Raw genomic sequence first — 26,384 nt, 5'->3', positions numbered from 1 at the left:
TGTGCATCTCTGTGTGTGGAGTATAGGTGTTCCAGTGTTCTTTTTCCTCTGGTTGCACATTTAACATGCTAATAGAAATTTGGTAAAACTGATTTAAGTTTCCCTGCATTAAAGTCCCTGGCTACTAGAAGTGCCTCCTCTGGGTGAGCGTTTTCTTGTTTGCTTATGGTGGAATACAGCTCATTCAATGCTGTCTTAGTGCCTCTGACTGTGGTGGTATGTAAACAGCTACAAAGAATATAGATGGCCTTATCAAACCCCCAATAATTAACTTAATTGTGTCACCAGAGTCATACTTTCTGTGGCACACAGTCAAATGCTTTCTATAGAACAAAATTCATCAGGATAGGCAACCGAAATTCATTAAAGTATGTGTTATATTAAACACATTGAGTAAAATGTAGGAAAGCAATAAACATTTCAGAACTACTAGTCAAATTAGACATGGGCGAGATTACGAATTTTGGCAAAGAGATTTATAGACTAATAAACTTAAAACAAAATAGCCAAACCCAAAACTGCAGACATTACTTGTGCCTCCCCCGCGATCAAACCGCCACAAGACAAATGTATGAAACACAGCCTAACGGGATCACTGACAGCTGCCTTGAAGAACACAAATAAAACCTGCTTTCTGCTACTAAGATCAGTGAAATGTGAACTGACAAAGGAGTGAAGAGCAGAAATCTCAACTAGCAAGAAAGTTGCAACAATGAAGAATTGAGTGTGTGTGTGTGTGTGTGTGGGGGGGGGGCACAACACCGGTGGAGGTGTAGCGACGATCCTGAGGACTGACATGGGATGGGCGCCTTCCGAGCCAAGAAACCTCTCAAGCCAACTAGGGCGTGACAGCCCCAGCGCGCTGGCTTATACATCCCCCCCGACGTCACCACCAACCGGAAAGCAAGCACTCCCTGATGCTTCGTTTGGTGGCTTCAACATTCTGTAAGGACCGACGCTGGAGATGAGAAGCAGATACGGGGAGTTGAACGTTTATTCGGAACAGACAGGTAACAGGAACAGCGTCAGCGCACGGGTATACAGAGACACACGAACACGAATGCTGAAGCGGGGAAAAGACAGACATAGGGGAGGGAATGACAGAGGTGATTGAGTCCAGGTGAGTCCAATAATCGTGATGCGCATGACGGGGGAAGGCAGGTGTCGGTGATGATGGTGGCTGGAGTGTTTAATGCTGGGGAGCCTGGAGGGAAGAGCGCAAGCAGGCAGGACATCCAGAGAAACCGAGATTGAAATAAAGTTTATGTTCATGAAATTACTATAGGTGGAATTAAGATGACCCCAAAGCGATGTTTTATTATTGATACAGAAACATTAAACACTTATTCAGATTTGTTAAGAACAAGTTGATTGGCAAAGTCATGTAACATTGGAAGAGTTGAAAAACCACCTTTGGGCTATGATAAAAAATGATGCCTCTGGGTATCAGAATGTGGGAGAGCGGTGGAGAATCACGGAGTAGGCTATATGGGAGTTGTAGTTTTAAGGAGAATCAGTGGGAAGAAAATAGCCTACATACCTACAGTATGCAATGTAACTGTATAATATAACTGTACAGCGCAACACATTCTTTAAAATATCAACACCCACATGGTGACTGTCTCCCAAATGACACCCTATTCCCTTTCTAGTGCACTACTTTTGACCAGGGCCCATAGGGTTAGAGCATGTAGGTTCCTGTTGTAGGTTGTAGGTTCCTGTTGTGTTCCTGTTGTGTGTCAGTGTGTGGTGGAAGAGATTAAGATAAAGAGATGTTGAAAGGGTGAGACTGTCTCATTGCATGAGAGGAACTAAAGCAAGCCAGTCAGATCTTCTAAGAAAGGCAAGTATCTGTGTGAGCAGACGACCAGTTATAAATTAGGACTACTGTAGGTGTCTGTCTTTATGTGTTTAAGCGAGAAAAGCCATCATGCCTAGCGTACTGAGTTGGTTTAGGATATATTGTTATTCACTGATTTAAGTGATATAGAATTGGATTCTCTTTACACTGTGTAGGCCTACTTCACAGTCTATGAGCACTGTATTACATCAGTTGAGATGCATTGTGTTGAAGAGCTGCTGTTTCTGTTGACCAAGCGGGACGTTTTTCTATGTGTTCTCAACCCTTGTTGTGTCTCTACTCTCTATCATACAGGATGGATTAGACTAGAGTAGAGTAGAATAGAGTAGAATAGAAAACAGTAGAATAGAATAGAAAACAGTAGAGTTGAGTAGAAAACAGTAGAGTAGAGTAGAATAGAAAACAGTAGAATAGAGTAGAATAGAAAACAGTAGAATAGAGTAGAGAATAAAACAGTAGAATAGAGTAGAGTAGAAAACAATAGAATAGAGTAGAGTAGAGAATAAAACAGTAGAATAGAGTAGAGTAGAGAATAAAACAGTAGAATAGAGTAGAAAACAATAGAATAGAGTAGAGTAGAAAACAGTAGAGTAGAGTAGAAAACAATAGAATAGAGTAGAGTAAAGGAGAAAACAGTAGAATAGAGTAGAGTAGAAAACAGTAGAATAGAGTAGAGTAGAAAACAATAGAATAGAGTAGAGTAGAGTAGAAAACAGTAGAATAGAGTAGAGTAGAGTAGAAAACAGTAGAATAGAGTAGAATAGAGTTGAGTAGAAAACAGTAGAGTAGAATAGAAAACAGTAGAATAGAGTAGAGTAGAAAACAGTAGAATAGAGTAGAATAGAGTAGAAAACAGTAGAATAGAATCGAATAGAGTTGAGTAGAAAACAATAGAGTAGAATAGAAAACAGTAGAATAGAGTAGAATAGAAAACAGTAGAATAGAGTAGAATAGAAAACAGTAGAATAGAAAACAGTAGAATAGAAAACAGTAGAATAGAGTAGAATAGAAAACAGTAGAATAGAGTAGAATAGAAAACAGTAGAATAGAGTAGAGTAGAGTAGAAAACAGTAGAATAGAGTAGAATAGAGTTGAGTAGAAAACAGTAGAGTAGAATAGAAAACAGTAGAATAGAGTAGAATAGAAAACAGTAGAATAGAGTAGAATAGAATAGAAAACAGTAGAATAGAATCGAATAGAGTTGAATAGAAAACAATAGAGTAGAATAGAAAACAGTAGAATAGAGTAGAGTAGAATAGAAAACAGTAGAATAGAATAGAGTAGAAAACAATAGAATAGAGTAGAATAGAAAACAGTAGAGTAGAATAGAAAACAGTAGAATACAGTAGAATAGAATAGAGTAGAAGAATAGCTTTATTTGACGTAAGGTTGATGGTATTGTTTCTATGCAGGATGGCTGTTATTGATGCCGTGCTGGATCGTCTGCTAGATGGACTCCTGGGTCTGGGTCGTCTCCTGTCTCCTCTCTGCTCCCTCTTTGTTCTCCTCCAGCTCTCTGCTCTGGTTGTCCTCCTCCTCCTGTCCCTCCGTGTCGTCTGTCTGCTGTGGAGCCATGCTCAGTTCACCAGACGTCTCCGGTGCTTCAGTAAACCCCCCACACAAAACTGGCTGGTGGGACACCTGGGAGAGGTGAGAAAACAGACTCTGTGTGTGTGTGTGTGTGTGTGTGTGTACAGACTGAATTGATAGGACATTAACCCCTACACTACAACCTGCATGTTGAGATGGAAAATAGACTTTGGTTAATAAAGCTGATCCAATATTAATTTAAATGTATGTTGCTCCAGGGAAAGGAAACGCTTTTGTTGTTGTTGTGAATTCAGTGGATGTTTTCAGTCTCAGTGACCACCATTTTGTATTAGGCTCGTGAAGCTCACTGTTAGGCAACAGTGCTTTGTTTACAGGAAAAGGTTCTTCCTGTTGTTCAGAAGGGTAAGCTACTGTAAGTGTTGCACCACAAACACTGAATACTAAAGTCCGTCTTTTACAACTCTAGTTGTCAACACTGAAAACGAGTCTGTTTTTACAGCTCCAGTTGTCAACACTGAAAACGGGTCTGTTTTTACAGCTCCAGTTGTCAACACTGAAAACGGGTCTGTTTTTACAGCTCCAGTCGTCCTGCCCTTTACAGTACAAAACATCTCCTTGTAAAGTCTTCATTGACCACTCGTTCCACACCACTATCCCCCAGCCTGCGGCTAGAAAGGAGTAGCTTTGTATCAGTCCTGCAGTTGTTTCAGCAGTGGGTTATTGTGACACGCGTGACTGGATATTGCACATGGAAGTTTGGTTTCAGCAATAGTACAGCATGAAACATTACCTTCAAATGTCCCAATGCTGGAGGAACCCCCCCCAGCCTCCCTAATGTTGCCAACACTGTAGGCCTTTCTTTGTTTCCCTCATGAAATATACTTGTTTATCTTTATTTATATATTATAAACAAAATGTGCTTCTACCTACGTGTGTGTGTGTGTGTGTGGGGTGTGTTGTGCGTGTGTGGTGTGTTTCTACCTACGTGTGTGTGTGTGTGTGTGTGTGTTTCTACCTACGTGTGAGTGTGGTGTGTGTGTGTGTGTGTTTCTACCTACGTGTGTGTGTGTGGTGTGTGTGTTGTGCGTGTGTGGTGTGTTTCTACCTACGTGTGTGTGTGGTGTGTGTGTGTGTTTCTACCTACGTGTGAGTGTGTGGTGTGTGTGTGTGTGTGTTTCTACCTACGTGTGAGTGTGTGTGTGTGTGTGTGTGTGTTTCTACCTACGTGTGTGTGTGGTGTGTGTGTGTGTGTGTTTCTACCTACGTGTGTGGTGTGTGTGTGTGTGTGTGTTTCTACCTACGTGTGTCTGTGTGTGTGTTTCTACCTACGTGTGTGTGTGGTGTGTGTGTGTGTGTGTGTGTGTGTGTAGATGCGGAGCACGGAGGAGGGCCTGCAGGCGGTGGATCAGTTGGTAAGAACCTACAGCCACTCCTGCTCCTGGTTTCTGGGCCCCTTCTACTCCCTGGTACGACTCTTCCACCCTGACTACATCAAGCCTCTGCTGCTGGCACCAGGTACATACATCTTTCACTCCTGGCTCCTGTTCATTAGGGCACCTAACTGAAGAAAACCAACTGTAACCCAGGTGGGACTAACTGGAATTGTCCAATAAGAAGTGCTCATTTTCATTTCCCATTGCTAAATGTTTCAAAACGTTTTTTACTTGTGTACCCTAATGAACAGTGTGCCCTAATGAACAGTGTGCCCTAATGAACAGTGTGCCCTAATGAACAGTGTGCCCTAATGAACAGTGTGCCCTAATGAACAGTGTGCCCTAATGAACAGTGTGCCCTAATGAACAGTGTGCCCTAATGAACAGTGTGCCCTAATGAACAGTGTGCCCTGTATACAGAATACCACTTCATTTAGTCCATGGACCAGAGGACCACATTTCACACATTTGTCTACTTTGGGCTGGCAAAGTCTAACAACAATTTTCAGTAAGGTCCACCCATGTCTGTGGGTAATATTTCGATATCAATAACACTAATCAGAGGTAGCTAAATGTGGCTATCGCTACATTATATGTTATGACCCCTTATGCAGTTAGTTAGGGGTCATAGACTGAGGGAATGAAATCTAGTTCTGTGTTGTCAGGGAACAATCTTCTCATTATAATTCAATTTGATATATTATAAACTTGATGATACAACACTATTTAAGGTATGAAACAATTGGGATTGGTAATGTCATGTCTATGGGGCCACCTTGAGGGGGGTTTCATATGTTATACACGTATTTATGTGGTGGTGCTAGGAGACAGAATGGGCAGTATAGGGATGTGCTCTGTTACCACGTGACAAGGGTGTGAAGGACTTAAGTTGAAAAAAATACTTTCAAGTACTACTTAAGATGTTTGTTTGTTTGTGGTATCTTACAGATCACACCTTCCCTGTCAGCATGCTGGGTGTTAATATACAGCAGAGTATTGTGTCAACTATAAAAACAACATGGTACCGGATATAGATATCTTTATTTCTGTGACCAACTTCCCTAAAAACAAATATGTTGTTCTGCTATGTGAAACACTCTGGTTTCAATGGTGAATCAGTCGAGGTAAATCATTAGATACAACAGACAAAAAAATGGACCAACCTCGTGGTTTTTAACATAACATCCATCCAATAAGAGGATCCATCGCTGTTTGAAACAGTCATTTTCAACGAGCATGTGAACATTCCAACTTCTCTCCAACATTCTTTGATCAGCCTTCAAACATTTTAGACTCGCATTTCAACAAGATTTATAAATGTGTGAAAACATCATTTTTATTTGGAGAGGTTATATATTAATTTGATCAGGGGCTTGTGGAGAACAATTGAAGACCATCAAAGCTTTGCCACCCTAAAGTGGATACATTTTCCCACTGGCCCATAGACTAATAGGCTGTCTGTCATAGCTGCAGCAAGATGTTTTGAATAGGGGGGTGCTGATGCTCCCATACACTCCCGTCCTGCTCACCCAAGCTCCTATACACACTCCCGTCCTGCTCACCCAAGCTCCTATACACACTCCCGTCCTGCTCACCCAAGCTCCTATACACACTCCCGTCCTGCTCACCCAAGCCTCCTATACACACTCCCGTCCTGCTCACCCAAGCTCCGTCCTGCTCACCCAAGCTCCCATACACACTCCCGTCCTGCTCACCCAAGCTCCCATACACACTCCCGTCCTGCTCACCTGCCAAGCTCCTATATACACTCCCGTCCTGCTCACCCAAGCTCCCATACACACTCCCGTCCTGCTCACCCAAGCTCCGTCCTGCTCACCCAAGCTCCTATACACACTCCCGTCCTGCTCACCCAAGCTCCCATACACACTCCCGTCCTGCTCACCCAAGCTCCCATTAGGCCTACAGACATGACTGCCTACAAAAACACACTGATGGGATACACATACAGGACAAGCTACATTTTTTTTTGCCAAGTCACAACAGCCTTATCACACATTCAAAATGTACTGATTGATTAAAGTGGGGAAATATGTGTTCCAATCACGAGCTAAAGTTTCGGAATAAAAGATGCTTCTCGTCTAGTTTAGGCTTTTTTACGAACTGCTAGTGTGTCATTTAGAATAGGTTATAACCCCCCTAACTGCTAGTGTGTCATTTAGAATAGGTTATAACCCCCCTAACTGCTAGTGTGTCATTTAGAATAGGTTATAACCCCCCTAACTGCTAGTTTGACATTTAGAATAGGTTATAACCCCCCTAACTGCTAGTTTGTCATTTAGAATAGGTTATAACCCCCTAACTGCTAGTTTGTCATTTAGAATAGGTTATAACCCCCCTAACTGCTAGTTTGTCATTTAGAATAGGTTATAACCCCCCTAACTGCTAGTTTGTCATTTAGAATAGGCTAACTGGAGAGACGCAATCCGAAGCGGTGCAGCCAGCGGGTTTCTCCACGCATCGCGCCGACAGAAACAAACATCTTTCTGGTAAGAAGAGGGGCGGGGGCGTATGTCTTATGGCCAACGTGACATGGTGTGATGAAAGAAACATACAGGAACTCAAATCCTTCTGTTCACCTGATTTAGAATTCCTCACAATCAAATGTAGACCGCATTATCTACCAAGAGAATTCTCTTCGATTATAATCACAGCCGTATATATCCCCCAAGCAGACACATCGATGGCTCTGAACGAACTTTATTTAACTCTCTGCAAACTGGAAACGATTTATCCGGAAGCTGCATTCATTGTAGCTGGGGATTTTAACAAGGCTAATCTGAAAACAAGACTCCCTAAATTTTATCAGCATATCGATTGCGCAACCAGGGGTGGAAAGACCCTGGATCATTGTTACTCTAACTTCCGCGACGCATATAAGGCCCTGCCCCGCCCCCCCCTTTCGGAAAAGCTGACCACGACTCCATTTTGTTGATCCCTGCCTACAGACAGAAACTAAAACAAGAAGCTCCCACGCTGAGGTCTGTCCAACGCTGGTCCGACCAAGCTGACTCCACACTCCAAGACTGCTTCCATCACGTGGACTGGGAGATGTTTCATATTGCGTCAGACAACAACATTGACGAATACGCTGATACGGTGTGCGAGTTCATTAGAACGTGCGTTGAAGATGTCGTTCCCATAGCAACGATTAAAACATTCCCTAACCAGAAACCGTGGATTGATGGCAGCATTCGTGTGAAACTGAAGGCACGAACCACTGCTTTTAATCAGGGCAAGGTGTCTGGTAACATGGCTGAATACAAACAGTGCAGCTATTCCCTCCGCAAGGCTATCAAACAAGCTAAGCGCCAGTACAGAGACAAAGTAGAATCTCAATTCAACGGCTCAGACACAAGAGGTATGTGGCAGGGTCTACAGTCAATCACGGACTACAGGAAGAAACCCAGCCCAGTCACGGACCAGGATGTCTTGCTCCCAGGCAGACTAAATAACTTTTTGCCCGCTTTGAGGACAATACAGTGCCACTGACACGGCCTGCAACGGAAACATGCGGTCTCTCCTTCACTGCAGCCGAAGTGAGTAAGACATTTAAACGTGTTAACCCTCGCAAGGCTGCAGGCCCAGACGGCATCCCCAGCCGCGCCCTCAGAGCATGCGCAGACCAGCTGGCCGGTGTGTTTACGGACATATTCAATCAATCCCTATACCAGTCTGCTGTTCCCACATGCTTCAAGAGGGCCACCATTGTTCCTGTTCCCAAGAAAGCTAAGGTAACTGAGCTAAACGACTACCGCCCCGTAGCACTCACATCCGTCATCATGAAGTGCTTTGAGAGACTAGTCAAGGACCATATCACCTCCACCCTACCTGACACCCTTGACCCACTCCAATTTGCTTACCGCCCAAATAGGTCCACAGACGATGCAATCTCAACCACACTGCACACTGCCCTAACCCATCTGGACAAGAGGAATACCTATGTGAGAATGCTGTTCATCGACTACAGCTCGGCATTCAACACCATAGTACCCTCCAAGCTCGTCCTGTGCAACTGGGTACTGGACTTCCTGACGGGCCGCCCCCAGGTGGTGAGGGTAGGTAACAACATCTCCTCCCCGCTGATCCTCAACACTGGGGCCCCACAAGGGTGCGTTCTGAGCCCTCTCCTGTACTCCCTGTTCACCCACGACTGCGTGGCCATGCACGCCTCCAACTCAATCATCAAGTTTGCGGACGACACAACAGTGGTAGGCTTGATTACCAACAACGACGAGACGGCCTACAGGGAGGAGGTGAGGGCCCTCGGAGTGTGGTGTCAGGAAAATAACCTCACACTCAACGTCAACAAAACTAAGGAGATGATTGTGGACTTCAGGAAACAGCAGAGGGAACACCCCCATCCACATCGATGGAACAGTAGTGGAGAGGGTAGCAAGTTTTAAGTTCCTCGGCATACACATCACAGACAAACTGAATTGGTCCACTCACACAGACAGCATCGTGAGGAAGGCGCAGCAGCGCCTCTTCAACCTCAGGAGGCTGAAGAAATTCGGCTTGTCACCAAAAGCACTCACAAACTTCTACAGATGCACAATCGAGAGCATCCTGGCGGGCTGTATCACCGCCTGGTATGGCAACTGCACCGCCCTCAACCGTAAGGCTCTCCAGAGGGTAGTGAGGTCTGCACAACGCATCACCGGGGGCAAACTACCTGCCCTCCAGGACACCTACACCACCCGATGCTACAGGAAGGCCATAAAGATCATCAAGGACATCAACCACCCGAGCCACTGCCTGTTCACCCCGCTGCCATCCAGAAGGCGAGGTCAGTACAGGTGCATCAAAGCTGGGACCGAGAGACTGAAAAACAGCTTCTATCTCAAGGCCATCAGACTGTTAAACAGCCACCACTAACATTGAGTGGCTACTGCCAACACACTGTCAATGACACTGACTCTACTCCAGCCACTTTAATCATGGGAATCGATGGGAAATGATGTAAATATATCACTAGCCACTTTAAACAATGCTACCTTATATAATGTTACTTACCCTACATTGTTCATCTCATATGCATACGTTGATACTGTACTCTATATCATCGACTGCATCCTTATGTAATACATGTATCACTAGCCACTTTAACTATGCCACTTGGTTTACATACTTATCTCATATGTATATACTGTACTCGATATCATCTACTGTATCTTGCCTATGCTGCTCTGTACCATCACTCATTCATATATCCTTATGTACATATTCTTTATCCCCTTACACTGTGTATGACAGTAGTTTTTTTGGAATTGTTAGTTAGATTACTTGCTCGTTATTACTGCATTGTCGGAACTAGAAGCACAAGCATTTCGCTACACTCGCATTAACATCTGCTAACCATGTGTATGTGACAAATAAAATTTGATTTGATTTGATTTGATTTGGTTATAACCCCCTAACTGCTAGTTTGAAATTTAGAATAGGTTATAACCACCCTAATGGCTACTGTGTCATTTAGAATAGGTTATAACCACCCTAATGGCCAATGTGTCATTTACAATAGGTTATAACCCCCCTAACGGCTACCGTGTCATTTAGAATTGGTTATATATTGACTCTTGTAGGTCTTAATTTTGCAAATTAGATAGGCTACCTCGCATCTCAATTAGGCTTAAATGTTTGTCGGTTTAGACAGAGAAGATAGGTCTAAACATGTGATTTGGTTGTCCATTGTGCTACTGGCTCTAGTGTGCTAGCTAGCCAGTGTGTTTGTCACGAGAAAAAGGCTTGTGAAAAAAAATGACTCCCTCGCATGGTTTTTCCATCCCACCACCAGGTGGTGCTGCCGTACCCTCTACACCTCTACTTCCTGCTGCCATGCTGTCTGGCTTTTCTGCTTAGCAAGTAGACCTACAGTGACTATTTTTCTGAATCGCCTTCACCATTTTTTCCATCCTTGCAGCTTCCATCACAGTCAAAGATGAGCTTTTCTATGGGTTCCTGAGACCATGGCTGGGTAAGTACAAAACATGAACACCTCTCATTTACTTTACCCCATGCAATACACTCTCAAATCAAATCCTCTCTCACAGTCAAAGGAATATTTCCTATACTATATACAGTACTCTCAGATCCTCTGTCCTAGTGATAGTCACAGGAATATTTCCTATACTATATACAGTACTTTAGGATCCTCTGTCCTAGTGAAAGTCACAGTGATATTTCCTATACTATATACAGTACTTTAGGATCCTCTGTCCTAGTGGCAGTCACAGTGATATTTCCTATACTATATACAGTACTTTAGGATCCTCTGTCCTAGTGAAAGTCACAGTGATATTTCATATACTATATACAGTACTTTAGGATCCTCTGTCCTAGTGAAAGTCACAGTGATATTTCCTATACTATATACAGTACTTTAGGATCCTCTGTCCTAGTGGCAGTCACAGTGATATTTCCTATACTATATACAGTACTTTAGGATCCTCTATTCTAGTCAAAGGTACAGTAATATTTCCTATACTATATACAGTACTCTCAGATCCTCTATCCTGGTCACAGTTCCAGTAATATTGTCATACAGGACAGAGTCTTCTCCTGAGTAACGGAGAGGACTGGTCTCGTCGTAGACGTCTACTCACTCCTGCATTCCACTTCGACATCCTCAAGAACTATGTGAAGATCTTCAACCACTCCTCCAACATCATGCATGTGAGTCTATAGAGCAACAGCAGCCATTACGTGGGTTCATTTAAGTAGCAATCAAGAAATCAACTCATTTGGCCCATTAAATATGTTAGAGAAACAAGTAGTATAGTTTACAAGTTAATTTTTTTTTGCATCAGCTTCTCTGTTTTTAAACTGCCCTCCGTAATTATTGGGACAGTGAAGTATTTTAGCTCTATACTTGAAAACGTTGGATCCATATCGGGTGAAGAGTTTAGAAATTACAGCAGTTTTTGTACATAGACCTCTCATTTCAGGGGAGCGAACTAGTAAAAAGTTAAGTATTTGGTCCGGTATTAATAGCAACCAATGACTACATCAAATTAGTTTGATGCATTTGCTTTTTGTTTTGGTTGGGTTTCAGATGATTAGGTTTCAGATACAGTGTGTCAGACAGAGGTGGCTGGTGGGAGGAGCTATATCTGTTCAATTCCAGCTATTACAATGAGCCCGTCCTCCTATAGCTCCTCCCACCAGTCTCACCTGGTGTAAGAATGTAAGAGGTAGTGTGGCGATGTGGTGAGGTAGGCAACAAAAATGTCTCCCATAGAGTTAGTTGGACGACTTGTTATGGACATAACCCACTTTAGCATGTACATTGCCATTGAGTGATTCCACCATTTTAAAGAAGTCAACTTGGTGGGGATTCCTATGGGTTCTAAGTGACCAGCCAAATATCAGAGCATTGTCGCCTGGTTGCAGTGTTTGTAAATGGCTTTAAGCTATATCACTGCCATCTAGTGGCCACAATAAGTAAATGACACAAGATATGATTCAGGACTCCAGCACTGCAGGTGGCTGTAAATCACCAATATTAGCTTTAGGCTTTTTAAAAACACTAAGAAATAAGAAAATGGACTACTTCAAAATGGAGATAGCCTCAGTAACACTGCCCGTTCTGTCACAGACACCTTAATAGCACAGATACAAAGATGACTCCTCTAATTAACTCTATGGCCTCTCCCCTGTTGGTTGGCGTCAGTCTAAGTGGCGCCGCCTGGTGGCCGAGGGAGAGAGCCGCCAGGACATGTTCAATCACATCAGCCTGATGACTCTGGACAGTCTGCTCAGATGTACCTTCAGCTACAACAGCAACTGCCAGGAGTGAGTAGTCTATGTTTAATATTACAAGTAACCTTCTACCTCTGATACTGAGACAAGAGTCCAGTAACCTTCTATCTCTGTTACTGACTGAGACAAGAGCGCAGTCACCTTCTACCTCTGTTACTGACTGAGACAAGAGACAAGAGCCCAGTAACCTTCTACCTCTGATACTGACTGAAACAAGAGCCCAGTAACATTCTACCTCTGTTACTGACTGAAACAAGAGCCCAGTAACCTTCTACCTCTGATACTGAGACAAGAGCCCAGTAACCTTCTACCTCTGTTACTGACTGAGACAAGAGTCCAGTAACCTTCTACCTCTGATACTGAGACAAGAGTCCAGTAACCTTCTACCTCTGATACTGACTGAAACAAGAGCCCAGTAACCTTCTACCTCTGTTACTGAGACAAGAGTCCAGTAACCTTCTACCTCTGATACTGAGACAAGAGCCCAGTAACCATAGTCCCCTCCACCCTCCCTCCTCTATGTAACTCTGTCTCCATTCTCCCCTCTACCCTCCTCCTCTATCTAACCCTGTCTCCATCCTCCCTCCTCTATCTAACCCTGTCGCTACCCTCCCTCCTCTATCTAACCCTGTCGCTACCCTCCCTCCTCTATCTAACCCTGTCTCTACCCTCCCTCCTCTATCTAACCCTGTCTCTACCCTCCCTCCTCTATCTAACCCTGTCTCCATCCTCCCTCCTCTATCTAACCCTGTCTCCATCCTCCCTCCTCTATCTAACCCTGTCTCCCTCCTATCTAACCCTGTCTCCTCTCTCCCTCCTCTATCTAACCCTGTCTCCATCCTCCCTCCTCTATGTAACCCTGTCTCCATCGTCCCTCCTCTATGTAACCCTGTCTCCATCCTCCCTCCTCTATCTAACCCTGTCTCTACCCTCCCTCCTCTATCTAACCCTGTCTCTACCCTCCCTCCTCTATCTAACCCTGTCTCCATCCTCCCTCCTCTATCTAACCCTGTCTCCATCCTCCCTCCTCTATCTAACCCTGTCTCCATCCTCCCTCCTCTATCTAACCCTGTCTCCCCTCCTATCTAACCCTGTCTCCTCTCTCCCTCCTCTATCTAACCCTGTCTCCATCCTCCCTCCTCTATGTAACCCTGTCTCCATCCTCCCTCCTCTATGTAACCCTGTCTCCATCCTCCCTCTATCTAACCCTGTCTCTACTAACCCTCCCTCCTCCTCTATCTAACCCTGTCTCTACCCTCCCTCCTCTATCTAACCCTGTCTCTCCCTCCTCTACCCTCCTCTCCCTGTCTCTATCTAAACCCTGTCTCTACCCTCCCTCCTCTATCTAACCCTGTCTCTACCCTCCCTCCTCTATCTAACCCTGTCTCCATCCTCCCTCCTCTATGTAACCCTGTCTCCATCCTCCCTCCTCTATCTAACCCTGTCTCTACCCTCCCTCCTCTATCTAACCCTGTCTCTACCCTCCCTCCTCTATCTAACCCTGTCTCTACCCTCCCTCCTCTATCTAACCCTGTCTCCATCCTCCCTCCCCTCTCCATCTAAACCCTGTCTCCATCCCTCCCATCCTCCCTCCTCTATCTAACCCTGTCTCCATCCTCCCTCCTCTATCTAACCCTGTCTCCTCCCTCCTATCCTGTCTCCATCCTCCCTCTAAACCCTGTCTCCATCCTCCCTCCTCTATCTAACCCTGTCTCCATCCTCCCTCCTCTATCTAACCCTGTCTCCATCCCTCCCTCCTCTATCTAACCCTGTCTCCTCCCTCCCTCCCCTGTCTATCTCCCTCCTCTATCTAACCCTGTCTCCATCCTCCCTCCTAACCCTGTCTCCATCTAACCCCTGTCTCCATCCTCCCTCCTCTATCTAACCCTGTCTCCATCCTCCCTCCTAACCCTGTCTCTATCCTCCCTCCTCTATCTAACCCTGTCTCCATCCTCCCTCCTTCTCTCTAACCCTGTCTCCCTCCTATCTAACCCTGTCTCCTCCCTCCCTCCTCTATCTAACCCTGTCTCCATCCTCCCTCCTCTATCTAACCCTGTCTCCATCCTCCCTCCTCTATCTAACTATATCTGATGGCTCCTTTCCTTTCGTCCAGGAGTTCCAGTGAGTACATTGCAGCCATTTTTGAGCTGAGTACCCTGGTGATCGAGCGGAGAGGACGTATCCTGCACCACTGGGACTGTCTGTACTGGAGGTCCCCAGAGGGACAGCGCTTCAAACAGGCCTGTAGTGTAGTACACGGGTAAGAAGATTGGCTGAACATTTCCCTGAAATTCCAAGGTTTTCCTGAAATTCCTTTTGGAAGATACCTGGAAACTGGAAATCCAAGATTCCTCCAAACAGTATGTCTGGAATACTTTGGCATTTTCAGAAAGTAACTCAAGTTCTTACAACCCTATACACAGGTTCACCAGGACTGTTGTCCAGGAGCGCAGAGCACAGCTTCTCCACCGGGGAGAGCCAGAGAGCCACACTGACACCACAGGAGGGGAGGAGAAGAAGAAGAAGAAAAGAGTAGCAGACTTCATTGATTTGTTACTGCTGTCAAAGGATGAGGATGGTCATGGTCTCACAGATGAGGAGATAAAAGCAGAGGCAGACACTTTCATGTTTGGAGGTGATCCTCGAGTGTTCAGATCCACCATATCCTCTACTGTATTTACCCTGGCAGTATATCCTATCATAAACTACTGTATTTACCCTGGCAGTATATCCTATCATAAACTACTGTATTTACCCTGGCAGTATATCCTATCATAAACTACTGTATTTACCCTGGCAGTATATCCTATCATAAACTACTGTATTTACCCTGGCAGTATATCCTATCATAAACTACTGTATTTACCCTGGCAGTATATCCTATCATAAACTACTGTATTTACCCTGGCAGTATATCCTATCATAAACTACTGTATTTACCCTGGCAGTATATCCTATCATAAACTACTGTATTTACCCTGGCAGTATATCCTATCATAAACTACTGTATTTACCCTGGCAGTATATCCTATCATAAACTACTGTATTTACCCTGGCAGTATATCCTATCATAAACTACTGTATTTACCCTGGCAGTATATCCTCTACTGTATTTACCCTGGCAGTATATCCTCTACTGTATTTACCTTGGCAGTATATCCTATCATAAACTACTGTATTTACCCTGGCAGAATATTCCTATCATAAACTACTGTATTTACCCTGGCAGTATATCCTATCATAAACTACTGTATTTACCCTGGCAGTATATCCTATCATAAACCACTTTGAGACTTTCTTCTCTCTCAGGTCATGACACCACGGCCAGCGGGATCAGCTGGGTTCTGTATAACCTGTCTCAGCATCAGGACCACCAGGACCGCTGTAGAGCCGAGGTCAACGACCTGCTACAAGACCGAAAGACAGAGGACTTAGACTGGTCAGCACCCGTCCGTCCGTCCGTCCGTCCGTCCGTCCGTCCGTCCGTCCGTCCGTCTGTCTGTCTGTCCGTCCGTCTGTCTGCTTGCCTGTCTGCCTTTGTTTCTGTCAGGGGGACGGGTCATACCACAGGGTGAGGGCAGGGGGACGGGTCATACCACAGGGTGGGGGCAGGGGGACGGGTCATACCACAGGGTGGGGGCAGGGGGACGGGTCATACCACAGGGTGGGGGCAGGGGGACGGGTCATACCACAGGGTGAGGGGGACGGGTCATACCACAGGGTGAGGGAGACGGGTCATACCACAGGGTGAGGGGAGGGGGACGGGTCATACCACAGGGTGAGGGGGACGGGTCATACCACAGGGTGGGGGGAGGGGGACGGGTCATACCACAGGGTGAGGGGAGGGGGACGGGTCATACCACAAGGTGAGGGCAGGGGGACGGATCATACCACAAGGTGAGGGGAGGGGGACGGGTCATACCACAGGGCGAGGGCAGGGGGACGGGTCATACCACAGGGTGAGGGGAGGGGGACGGGTCATACCACAGGGTGAGGGGAGGGGGACGGGTCATACCACAGGGCGAGGGGAAGGGGGACGGGTCATACCACAGGGCGAGGGGAAGGGGGACGGGTCATACCACAGGGCGAGGGGAAGGGGGACGGGTCATACCACAGGGCGAGGGGAGGGGGACGGTTGATACCACAGGCCTTTCTCAAATAGGTCACATTTGTAATAATGAAAAGTTCCATCCTCTCCTCATCTCAACATGGCAGGAATGTTCTCTCATCGGTCTAGTTCTTTATATGATTTATATGATTCTTTACAAGGAGATGATACCAATTTAATAAGAGGAGTCTTGGATCTCTGTGGGCCAAGAATCCCAAAACCACAGAGAGGATACCACGTTAATAAGAGGAGTCTTGGATCTCTGTAGGCCAAGACTCTCAAAACCATAGAGAGGATACCACGTTAATAAGAGGAGTCTTGGATCTCTGTGGGCCAAGACACTCAAAACCACAGAGAGGATACCACATTAATAAGAGTAGTCTTGGATCTCTGTGGGCCAAGACACTCAAAACCACAGAGAGGATACCACATTAATAAGAGTAGTCTTGGATCTCTGTAGGCCAAGACTCTCAAATTCCACAGAGAGGATACCACTTTAATAAGAGTAGTCTGGGGATCTCTGTGGGCCAAGACACTCAAAACCACAGAGAGGATACCACGTTAATAAGAGTAGTCTGGGGATCTCTGTGGGCCAAGACACTCAAAACCACAGAGAGGATACCAATTTAATAAGAGGAGTCTTGGATCTCTGTGGGCCAAGACACTCAAAACCACAGAGAAGATACCACTTTAATAAGAGGAGTCTGGGATCTCTGTGGGCCAAGACACTCAAAACCACAGAGAGGATACCACATTAATAAGAGGAGTCTGGGATCTCTGTGGGCCAAGACTCCCAAAACCACAGAGAGGATACCACGTTAATAAGAGTAGTCTTGGATCTCTGTAGGCCAAGACTCTCAAAACCATAGAGAGGATACCACGTTAATAAGAGTAGTCTGGGGATCTCTGTGGGCCAAGACACTCAAAACCACAGAGAGGATACCAATTTAATAAGAGGAGTCTTGGATCTCTGTGGGCCAAGACACTCAAAACCACAGAGAAGATACCACTTTAATAAGAGGAGTCTTGGATCTCTGTGGGCCAAGACACTCAAAACCACAGAGAGGATACCCCCAAGAGTAGTCTTGGCTCTCTGTCACCAAGACACTCAAAACCACAGAGAGGATACCACATTAATAAGAGGAGTCTGGGATCTCTGTGGGCCAAGACACTCAAAACCACAAAGAGGATACCACTTTAATAAGAGTAGTCTGGGGATCTCTGTGGGCCAAGACACTCAAAACCACAGAGAGGATACCACTTTAATAAGAGGTCTGGGGATCTCTGTCACTCAAAACCACAGAGAGGATACCACTTTAATAAGAGGGGGGATCTCTGTGGGCCAAGACACTCAAAACCACAGAGGGATACCACTTTAATAAGAGGTCTTGGATCTCTGGGGCCAAGACACTCAAAACCACAGAGGGATACCACTTTAATAAGAGGAGTCTGGGGATCTCTGTGGGCCAAGACTCCAAAACAGACCAGTCCTTTCTGTATGTGTGAATGATCCATAAAAGAATGACTGGTGTGTTGTGTTTCTGGGGAGGACCTGAGGTCCCCTTCACCACCATGTGTATTAAAGAGGAGACTGCACTCCCCGTGTCTGCTGTCACCAGACGAGGGACATGACGGTGCCAGGTGGACGGGTCATACCACAGGGTGAGGGGGGGGGACGGGTCATACCACAGGGTGAGGGGGGGGACGGGTCATACCACAGGGTGAGGGGAGGGGGACGGGTCATACCACAGGGTGAGGGGAGGGGGACGGGTCATACCACAGGGTGAGGGGGATGGGGACGGGTCATACCACAGGGTGAGGGGGACGGGTCATACCACAGGGTGAGGGCAGGGGGACGGGTCATACCACAGGGTGAGGGAGGGGGACGGGTCATACCACAGGGTGAGGGGAGGGGGACGGGTCATACCACAGGGTGAGGGGGACGGGTCATACCACAGGGTGAGGGCAGGGGGACGGGTCATACCACAGGGTGAGGGGATGGGTCATACCACAGGGTGAGGGGAGGGGGACGGGTCATACCACAGGGTGAGGGGAGGGGGACGGGTCATACCACAGGGTGAGGGGGACGGGTCATACCACAGGGTGAGGGCAGGGGGACGGGTCATACCACAGGGTGAGGGGAGGGGGACGGGTCATACCACAGGGTGAGGGGGATGGGTCATACCACAGGGTGAGGGGAGGGGGACGGGTCATACCACAGGGTGAGGGGGACGGGTCATACCACAGGGTGAGGGGGACGGGTCATACCACAGGGTGAGGGGGACGGGTCATACCACAGGGTGAGGGGACGGGTCATACCACAGGGTGAGGGGACGGGTCATACCACAGGGGAGGGGGACAGGTCGTACCACAGGGTGAGGGGGACGGATCATACCACAGGGTGAGGGGGGGGGGGGACGGGTCATACCACAGGGTGAGGGGAGGGGGACGGGTCATACCACAGGGTGAGGGGGACGGGTCATACCACAAGGTGAGGGGACGGGTCATACCACAGGGTGAGGGGGATGGGACGGGTCATACCACAGGGTGAGGGGGATGGGACGGGTCATACCACAGGGTGAGGGGGACGGGTCATACCACAGGGTGAGGGGGACGGGTCATACCACAGGGTGAGGGGGACGGATCATACCACAGGGTGAGGGGGACGGGTCATACCACAGGGTGAGGGGGATGGGTCATACCACAGGGTGAGGGTGACGGGTCATACCACAGGGTGAGGGGACGGGTCATACCACAGGGTGAGGGCAGGGGGACGGGTCATACCACAGGGTGAGGGGGACGGGTCATACCACAGGGTGAGGGGAGGGGGACGGGTCATACCACAGGGTGAGGGGAGGGGGACGGATCATACCACAGGGTGAGGGGGACGGGTCATACCACAAGGTGAGGGGACGGGCCATACCACAGGGTGAGGGGGACGGGTCATACCACAGGGTGAGAGGGATGGGACGGGTCATACCACAGGGTGAGGGGGACGGGTCATACCACAGGGTGAGGGGGACGGGTCATACCACAGGGTGAGGGGGACGGATCATACCACAGGGTGAGGGGGACGGGTCATACCACAGGGTGAGGGGGATGGGTCATACCACAGGGTGAGGGGGACGGGTCATACCACAGGGTGATGGGGACAGGTCATACCACAGGGTGAGGGGGACGGGTCATACCACAGGGTGAGGGCAGGGGGACGGGTCATACCACAGGGTGAGGGGGACATGTCATACTACAGGATGAGGGGGACGGGTCAGAATTAAGGGGAGGAACAGGGCTACAACCACCAAACACTTTCTCTGTCTCCCCTACCTGCTCTGTCTAGACTACCTGCTCTGTCTAGACTACCTGCTCTGTCTAGACTACCTGCTCTGTCTACCCTACCTGCTCTGTCTACCCTACCTGCTCTGTCTAGACTACCTGCTCTGTCTAGACTACCTGCTCTGTCTACCCTACCTGCTCTGTCTACCCTACCTGCTCTGTCTATCCTGCCTGCTCTGTCTACCCTACCTGCTCTGTCTAGACTACCTGCTCTGTCTAGACTACCTGCTGTCTACCCTACCTGCTCTGTCTAGACTACCTTCTCTGTCTACCCTGCCTGCTCTGTCTAGACTACCTACTCTGTCTAGACTACCTGCTCTGTCTAGACTACCTGCTCTGTCTACCCTACCTGCTCTGTCTCCCCTACCTGCTCTGTCTAGACTACCTGCTCTGTCTAGACTACCTGCTCTGTCTAGACTACCTGCTCTGTCTACCCTCCTGCTCTGTCTACCCTACCTGCTCTGTCTAGACTACCTGCTCTGTCTAGACTACCTGCTCTGTCTACCCTACCTGCTCTGTCTACCCTACCTGCTCTGTCTATCCTGCCTGCTCTGTCTACCCTACCTGCTCTGTCTAGACTACCTGCTCTGTCTAGACTACCTGCTGTCTACCCTACCTGCTCTGTCTAGACTACCTTCTCTGTCTACCCTGCCTGCTCTGTCTAGACTACCTACTCTGTCTAGACTACCTGCTCTGTCTAGACTGCCTGCTCTGTCTAGACTGCCTGCTCTGTCTAGACTGCCTGCTCTGTCTAGACTACCTGCTCTGTCTAGACTACCTGCTCTGTCTAGACTACCTGCTCTGTCTAGACTGCCTGCTCTGTCTAGACTACCTGCTGTCTCTACCCTACCTGCTCTGTCTACCCAACCTGCTCTGTCTACCCGACCTGCTCTGTCTAGACTGCCTCATGAATTACTGTTGTTGTCACGTTCCGTTGCATAATTCAACAAATGTGTAGATAGCAGGATACACTCTGATTAGAAATCAACACTCTTGGGTCTAGATTACACCTATCTTAACATTCTTTACTTAAACAATTTGAGTGTTTATTTTCAGAAGTTGCTTTCATTTCAGCGGATCTAATTTGTAAATATTTCAACTATGTTAAATTGTAACCTTTTTGAATTCCACGAAAAATGTAATTCTCTTTTTTTCTGACATACAATACCAGTCAAAAGTTTGGACACACCTACTCATTCAAGGGTTTTTCTTTATTTTTTACAATTTTCTACATTGTAGAATAGAGTGAAGACATCAAAACTATGAAATAACACATATGGAATCATGTAGAAACCAAACAAGTGTTAAACAAATCAAAATATATTTTATATTTGAGTTTCTTCAAAGTTGCCTTGATGACAGTTTTGCACACGCTTGGCATTCTCTCAACCAGCTTCATGAGCTAGTCACCTGGAATGCATTTAAATTAACAGGTGTTCCTTGTAAAAAATTAATTTGTGGAATTTCTTTCGTTTTCAGCCAATCAGTTGTGTTGTGACAAGGTAAGGGTGGTATACAGAAGATAGGCCTATTTGGTAAAAGACCAAGTCCATATTAAGGCAAGAACAGCTCAAATATGCAAAGAGAAAAACCCCGGAATGAGTAGGTGTGTCCAAACTTTTGACTGGTACTGTACGTGTGGAGACGGTGCGTTAAATCCCCGACGAAGCTTTAGCGTTCTTATAGGCTAAACGGAAAGGCAATGTAAACACAGGAAATATAGATAGCTGAAGAAGACAGATCTTCAGGTGGGCGGAGCCTGTGCGTTTCTAATATTAATGTCTAATGTCTTTTCCCACCTCAGGTAGCATCTGTCTGGTGAGCATCTATGGGACCCATCACAACCCTGAGATCTGGCCTGACCCAGACGTTAGTACAGTTTACTCCATCGACACTCAGGGCTCTGACGAGCTCCTAATATCCTCTCACAGTGCCACTGACAGTCACTTTAGTCTGATGGCATTTCACTCTTCTTCTCTCCAGGTCTACAACCCCATGCGCTTCGACCCTGAGAACTCAAAGGACCGTTCATCCCATGCCTTCATACCTTTCTCTTCAGGACCTAGGTGTGGATTCTAATTGACATTATCTTTATACACATTAGCATCACAGCCCAGGCATAACATAGCCTAATGTTTAGAACCTGTTCCGTGATCCGTTTGTGCATGGCATGACAGTACAAACAGATCCGGAGACCAGGCTATGATGATACAGTATCAACCATCACCGATCATTCTGTGCTATAGGAACTGTATAGGTCAGAAGTTTGCCATGGCAGAGCTGCGTGTGGTGGTGGCGCTGACCTTGAGGAGGTTCCGTTTGACCCCAGGGGGGGTGGAGGTGAGGAGGCTACCCCAGCTGGTGCTCAGGGCCGAGGGGGGGCTGTGGCTGACGCTGGAGACCCTAGACGCCCCCCAGGACTAACCCCTGAACTCCTCTCTCCTCTATGGATCAGACATAGAGAAAACTGATATTATGATTTTACTGTATAAACATACGCTGAGTATACGAAACCTCAAGAACACCTTAACACAGTAAAATAAATAGTCCTAAAGCCGACAAATAAACAATAAAAATAAATAGTCCTAAAGCCTACAAATAAACAGTAAAATAAATAGTCCTAAAGCCGACAAATAAACAATAAAATAAATAGTCCTAAAGCCTACAAATAAACAGTAAAATAAATAGTCCTAAAGCCGACAAATAAACAGTAAAATAAATAGTCCTAAAGCCGACAAATAAACAATAAAATAAATAGTCCTAAAGCCTACAAATAAACAGTAAAATAAATAGTCCTAAAGCCGACAAATAAACAATAAAATAAATAGTCCTAAAGCCGACAAATAAACAGTAAAATAAATAGTCCTAAAGCCTACAAATAAACAGTAAAATAAATAGTCCTAAAGCCGACCAAATAAACAATAAAATAAATAGTCCTAAAGCCTACAAATAAACAGTAAAATAAATAGTCCTAAAGCCTACAAATAAACAGTAAAATAAATAGTCCTAAAGCCGACAAATAAACAGTAAAATAAATAGTCCTAAAGCCGACAAATAAACAGTAAAATAAATAGTCCTAAAGCCGACAAATAAACAACAGAATACATAGGCCTGAAGCCGACAAATAAACAGTAAAATAAATAGTCCTAAAGCCGACAAATAAACAGTAAAATAAATAGTCCTAAAGCCTACAAATAAACAGTAAAATAAATAGTCCTAAAGCCGACCAAATAAACAATAAAATAAATAGTCCTAAAGCCGACAAATAAACAGTAAAATAAATAGTCCTAAAGCCTACAAATAAACAGTAAAATAAATAGTCCTAAAGCCGACAAATAAACAGTAAAATAAATAGCCCTAAAGCCGACAAATAAACAGTAAAATAAATAGTCCTAAAGCCGCCAAATAAACAGTAAAATAAATAGTCCTAAAGCCGACAAATAAAAACAGCAAAATATCCTGATGAAAATGCAGGTTCTCATGAATCGCTCTACTCAGCCTCCCTTTCCATCTGTCTTGACTTGAGCTATGACTCAACGTTATCAGGACAGAGAAACCACATACATGCTCATTGCTCTCTCAGATGGATATAAAATAAACCCGTATTTGTTGTTTCTCACAAGTGTATCAGGATGTGAACTCTGCAAGCAACGTTTTTCCACTCCGGGAAGGAGAACGGTAAATGACTGTAAATACATGCATTAACAGAAATGTAACCCAATGACGGGATGAACGGTACATCTACTATGCCTACTGGTTACATATGTGATGGAGAATTGAACAAAACAAACCATCGATGAGCAAACAATTCACAACAATGAATGTGCAATAGTTGTCAGGAGACCGCAGGGGAACATTCTGTAGAGCTGAGAGCATGCATTCTGTAGAGCTGAGAGCATGCATTCTGTAGAGCTGAGAGCATGCATTCTGTAGAGCTGAGAGCATGCATTCTGTAGAGCTGAGAGCATGCATTCTGGAGAGCTGAGAGCATGCATTCTGGAGAGCTGAGAGCATGCATTCTGGAGAGCTGAGAGCATGCATTCTGTAGAGCTGAGAGCATGCATTCTGTAGAGCTGAGAGCATGCATTCTGTAGAGCTGAGAGCATGCATTCTGTAGAGCTGAGAGCATGCATTCTGTAGAGCTGAGAGCATGCATTCTGTAGAGCTGAGAGCATGCATTCTGTAGAGCTGAGAGCATGCATTCTGTAGAGCTGAGAGCATGCATTCTGGAGAGCTGAGAGCATGCATTCTGGAGAGCTGAGAGCATGCATTCTGTAGAGCTGAGAGCATGCATTCTGTAGAGCTGAGAGCATGCATTCTGTAGAGCTGAGAGCATGCATTCTGGAGAGAGACGCCCATATCTTTGCGACACATCCCTCCCCTACTTCTTGTTGCAACATTTTTAAATTAGTCTCGAGACACATTATCTTCACACATTTGAGATGTTTTTCACTGACAGCCACAACTCAATAATCAGCGAGGTCTATTGCCATGCGCGCTGCCCAAAATGGCTGGTTTCCCAAATAGGAATAGGCAAACAATCCATAGCTATTTTTATTTAACTAGTTAAGAACACAATCTTATTTACAATGACGGCCTATGAACAGTGGGTTAACTGCCTTGTTCAGGGGCAGAACAACAGATGTTTACCTTTTCAGCTCTGGGGATTCGATCTATCAACTTTTCGGTTACTAGTCCAACGCTCTACCCCCCAGGCTACCTGCCGCTTATGATGCTAAGTTTAGCTCTCTGGTAAAGTATTTAGAATTATTATATTAGGGGGGAAAAATCTGTCGATGTGCCCTTGAGCAAGGCACTTAACTCAAGTCGCTCTGGATAAGAGCGTCTGCTAAAGTGTGAAATGGGTCAGCATCCCTGTAGAACACTTTCGACACTTTGTAGAGTCCATGCACAAACATCTGAAGCTGTTCTGAGGGCAAAAGGGGGAGGTGCAACTCATTATCAGGAAGAGGGTGTTCCTAATGTTTTGTCCGCTCAGTGTATGTCAGATGTATGTGAACATAAATACACATAGAAACATCTCAATGCACGGTGAATGTAGGTCGGCCTACTGACTGTATGGGAACATAAATACACATAGAAACATCTCAATGCACGGTGAATGTAGGTCGGCCTACTGACTGTATGTGAACATAAATACACATAGAAACATCTCAATGCACGGTGAATGTAGGTCGGCCTACTGACTGTATGGGAACATAAATACACATAGAAACATCTCAATGCACGGTGAATGTAGGTCGGCCTACTGACTGTATGTGAACATAAATACACATAGAAACATCTCAATGCACGGTGAATGTAGGTCGGCCTACTGACTGTATGTGAACATAAATACACATAGAAACATCTCAATGCACGGTGAATGTAGGTCGGCCTACTGACTGTATGGGAACATAAATACACATAGAAACATCTCAATGCACGGTGAATGTAGGTCGGCCTACTGACTGTATGGGAACATAAATACACATAGAAACATCTCAATGCACGGTGAATGTAGGTCGGCCTACTGACTGTATGTGAACATAAATACACATAGAAACATCTCAATGCACGGTGAATGTAGGTCGGCCTACTGACTGTATGTGAACATAAATACACATAGAAACATCTCAATGCACGGTGAATGTAGGTCGGCCTACTGACTGTATGTGAACATAAATACACATAGAAACATCTCAATGCACGGTGAATGTAGGTCGGCCTACTGACTGTATGGGAACATAAATACACATAGAAACATCTCAATGCACAGTGAATGTAGGTCGGCCTACTGACTGTATGGGAACATAAATACACATAGAAACATCTCAATGCACGGTGAATGTAGGTCGGCCTACTGACTGTATGGGAACATAAATACACATAGAAACATCTCAATGCACGGTGAATGTAGGTCGGCCTACTGACTGTATGTGAACATAAATACATGAAGTACATTTCATCTGAATTGTTAATGCGAATTTTGTAAGCTATTTTTTTTTGCAGTGTGAGTGCATTGTTATTTTGAGATTCAATAAACATAGCCTTGATGAGTACTGTGCTAGCATGTGAAACAGAAGCCTCTGCTCTGATCTGGCTTTACTCTTTTTGAATAAGAGATTTCCCTCCTTGAATAAGTTGTCCAATACATCAGGTATTTGTCAGTGTTACAAGATACAATTACAGTGTCAATGGCAGGTTACCAGGGAGAGCGCTGGGTAGAACTGGGTTGTAGAGCACATATCTCAACCCAAACACTCATCAACACAGAGGTGGATACTGGGGCGGCAGGTAGCCTAGTGGTTAGTGGTTA

At 45.8% G+C, this 26,384-nt stretch overlaps 1 protein-coding gene across 1 annotated transcript; it reads left to right on the top strand.

Annotated features, from left to right (window-relative positions):
* Nucleotides 1-964: 964 nt before the first annotated feature.
* LOC112239901 (cytochrome P450 4F3-like) lies at nt 965-23,465 on the top strand. The gene is given in 15 exon segments (XM_042313143.1): nt 965-1,120; nt 3,274-3,511; nt 4,783-4,927; nt 10,787-10,840; nt 11,411-11,538; nt 12,536-12,657; nt 14,738-14,884; nt 15,048-15,259; nt 15,934-16,063; nt 16,840-16,855; nt 18,290-18,353; nt 18,356-18,394; nt 21,870-21,934; nt 22,049-22,131; nt 22,312-23,465. Coding segments are annotated over 15 exon segments (1,644 nt in total). The 5' UTR covers nt 965-1,097; the 3' UTR covers nt 22,490-23,465.
* The last annotated feature ends 2,919 nt before the right edge of the window (nt 23,466-26,384 follow it).

Source organism: Oncorhynchus tshawytscha, unplaced genomic scaffold (genome assembly GCF_018296145.1).
Source record: "Oncorhynchus tshawytscha isolate Ot180627B unplaced genomic scaffold, Otsh_v2.0 Un_contig_7074_pilon_pilon, whole genome shotgun sequence".
NCBI lineage: Eukaryota > Metazoa > Chordata > Actinopteri > Salmoniformes > Salmonidae > Oncorhynchus > Oncorhynchus tshawytscha.
Note: the sequence above shows the minus strand (reverse complement) of the source record. Positions and strands in the feature narration are given on the sequence as shown.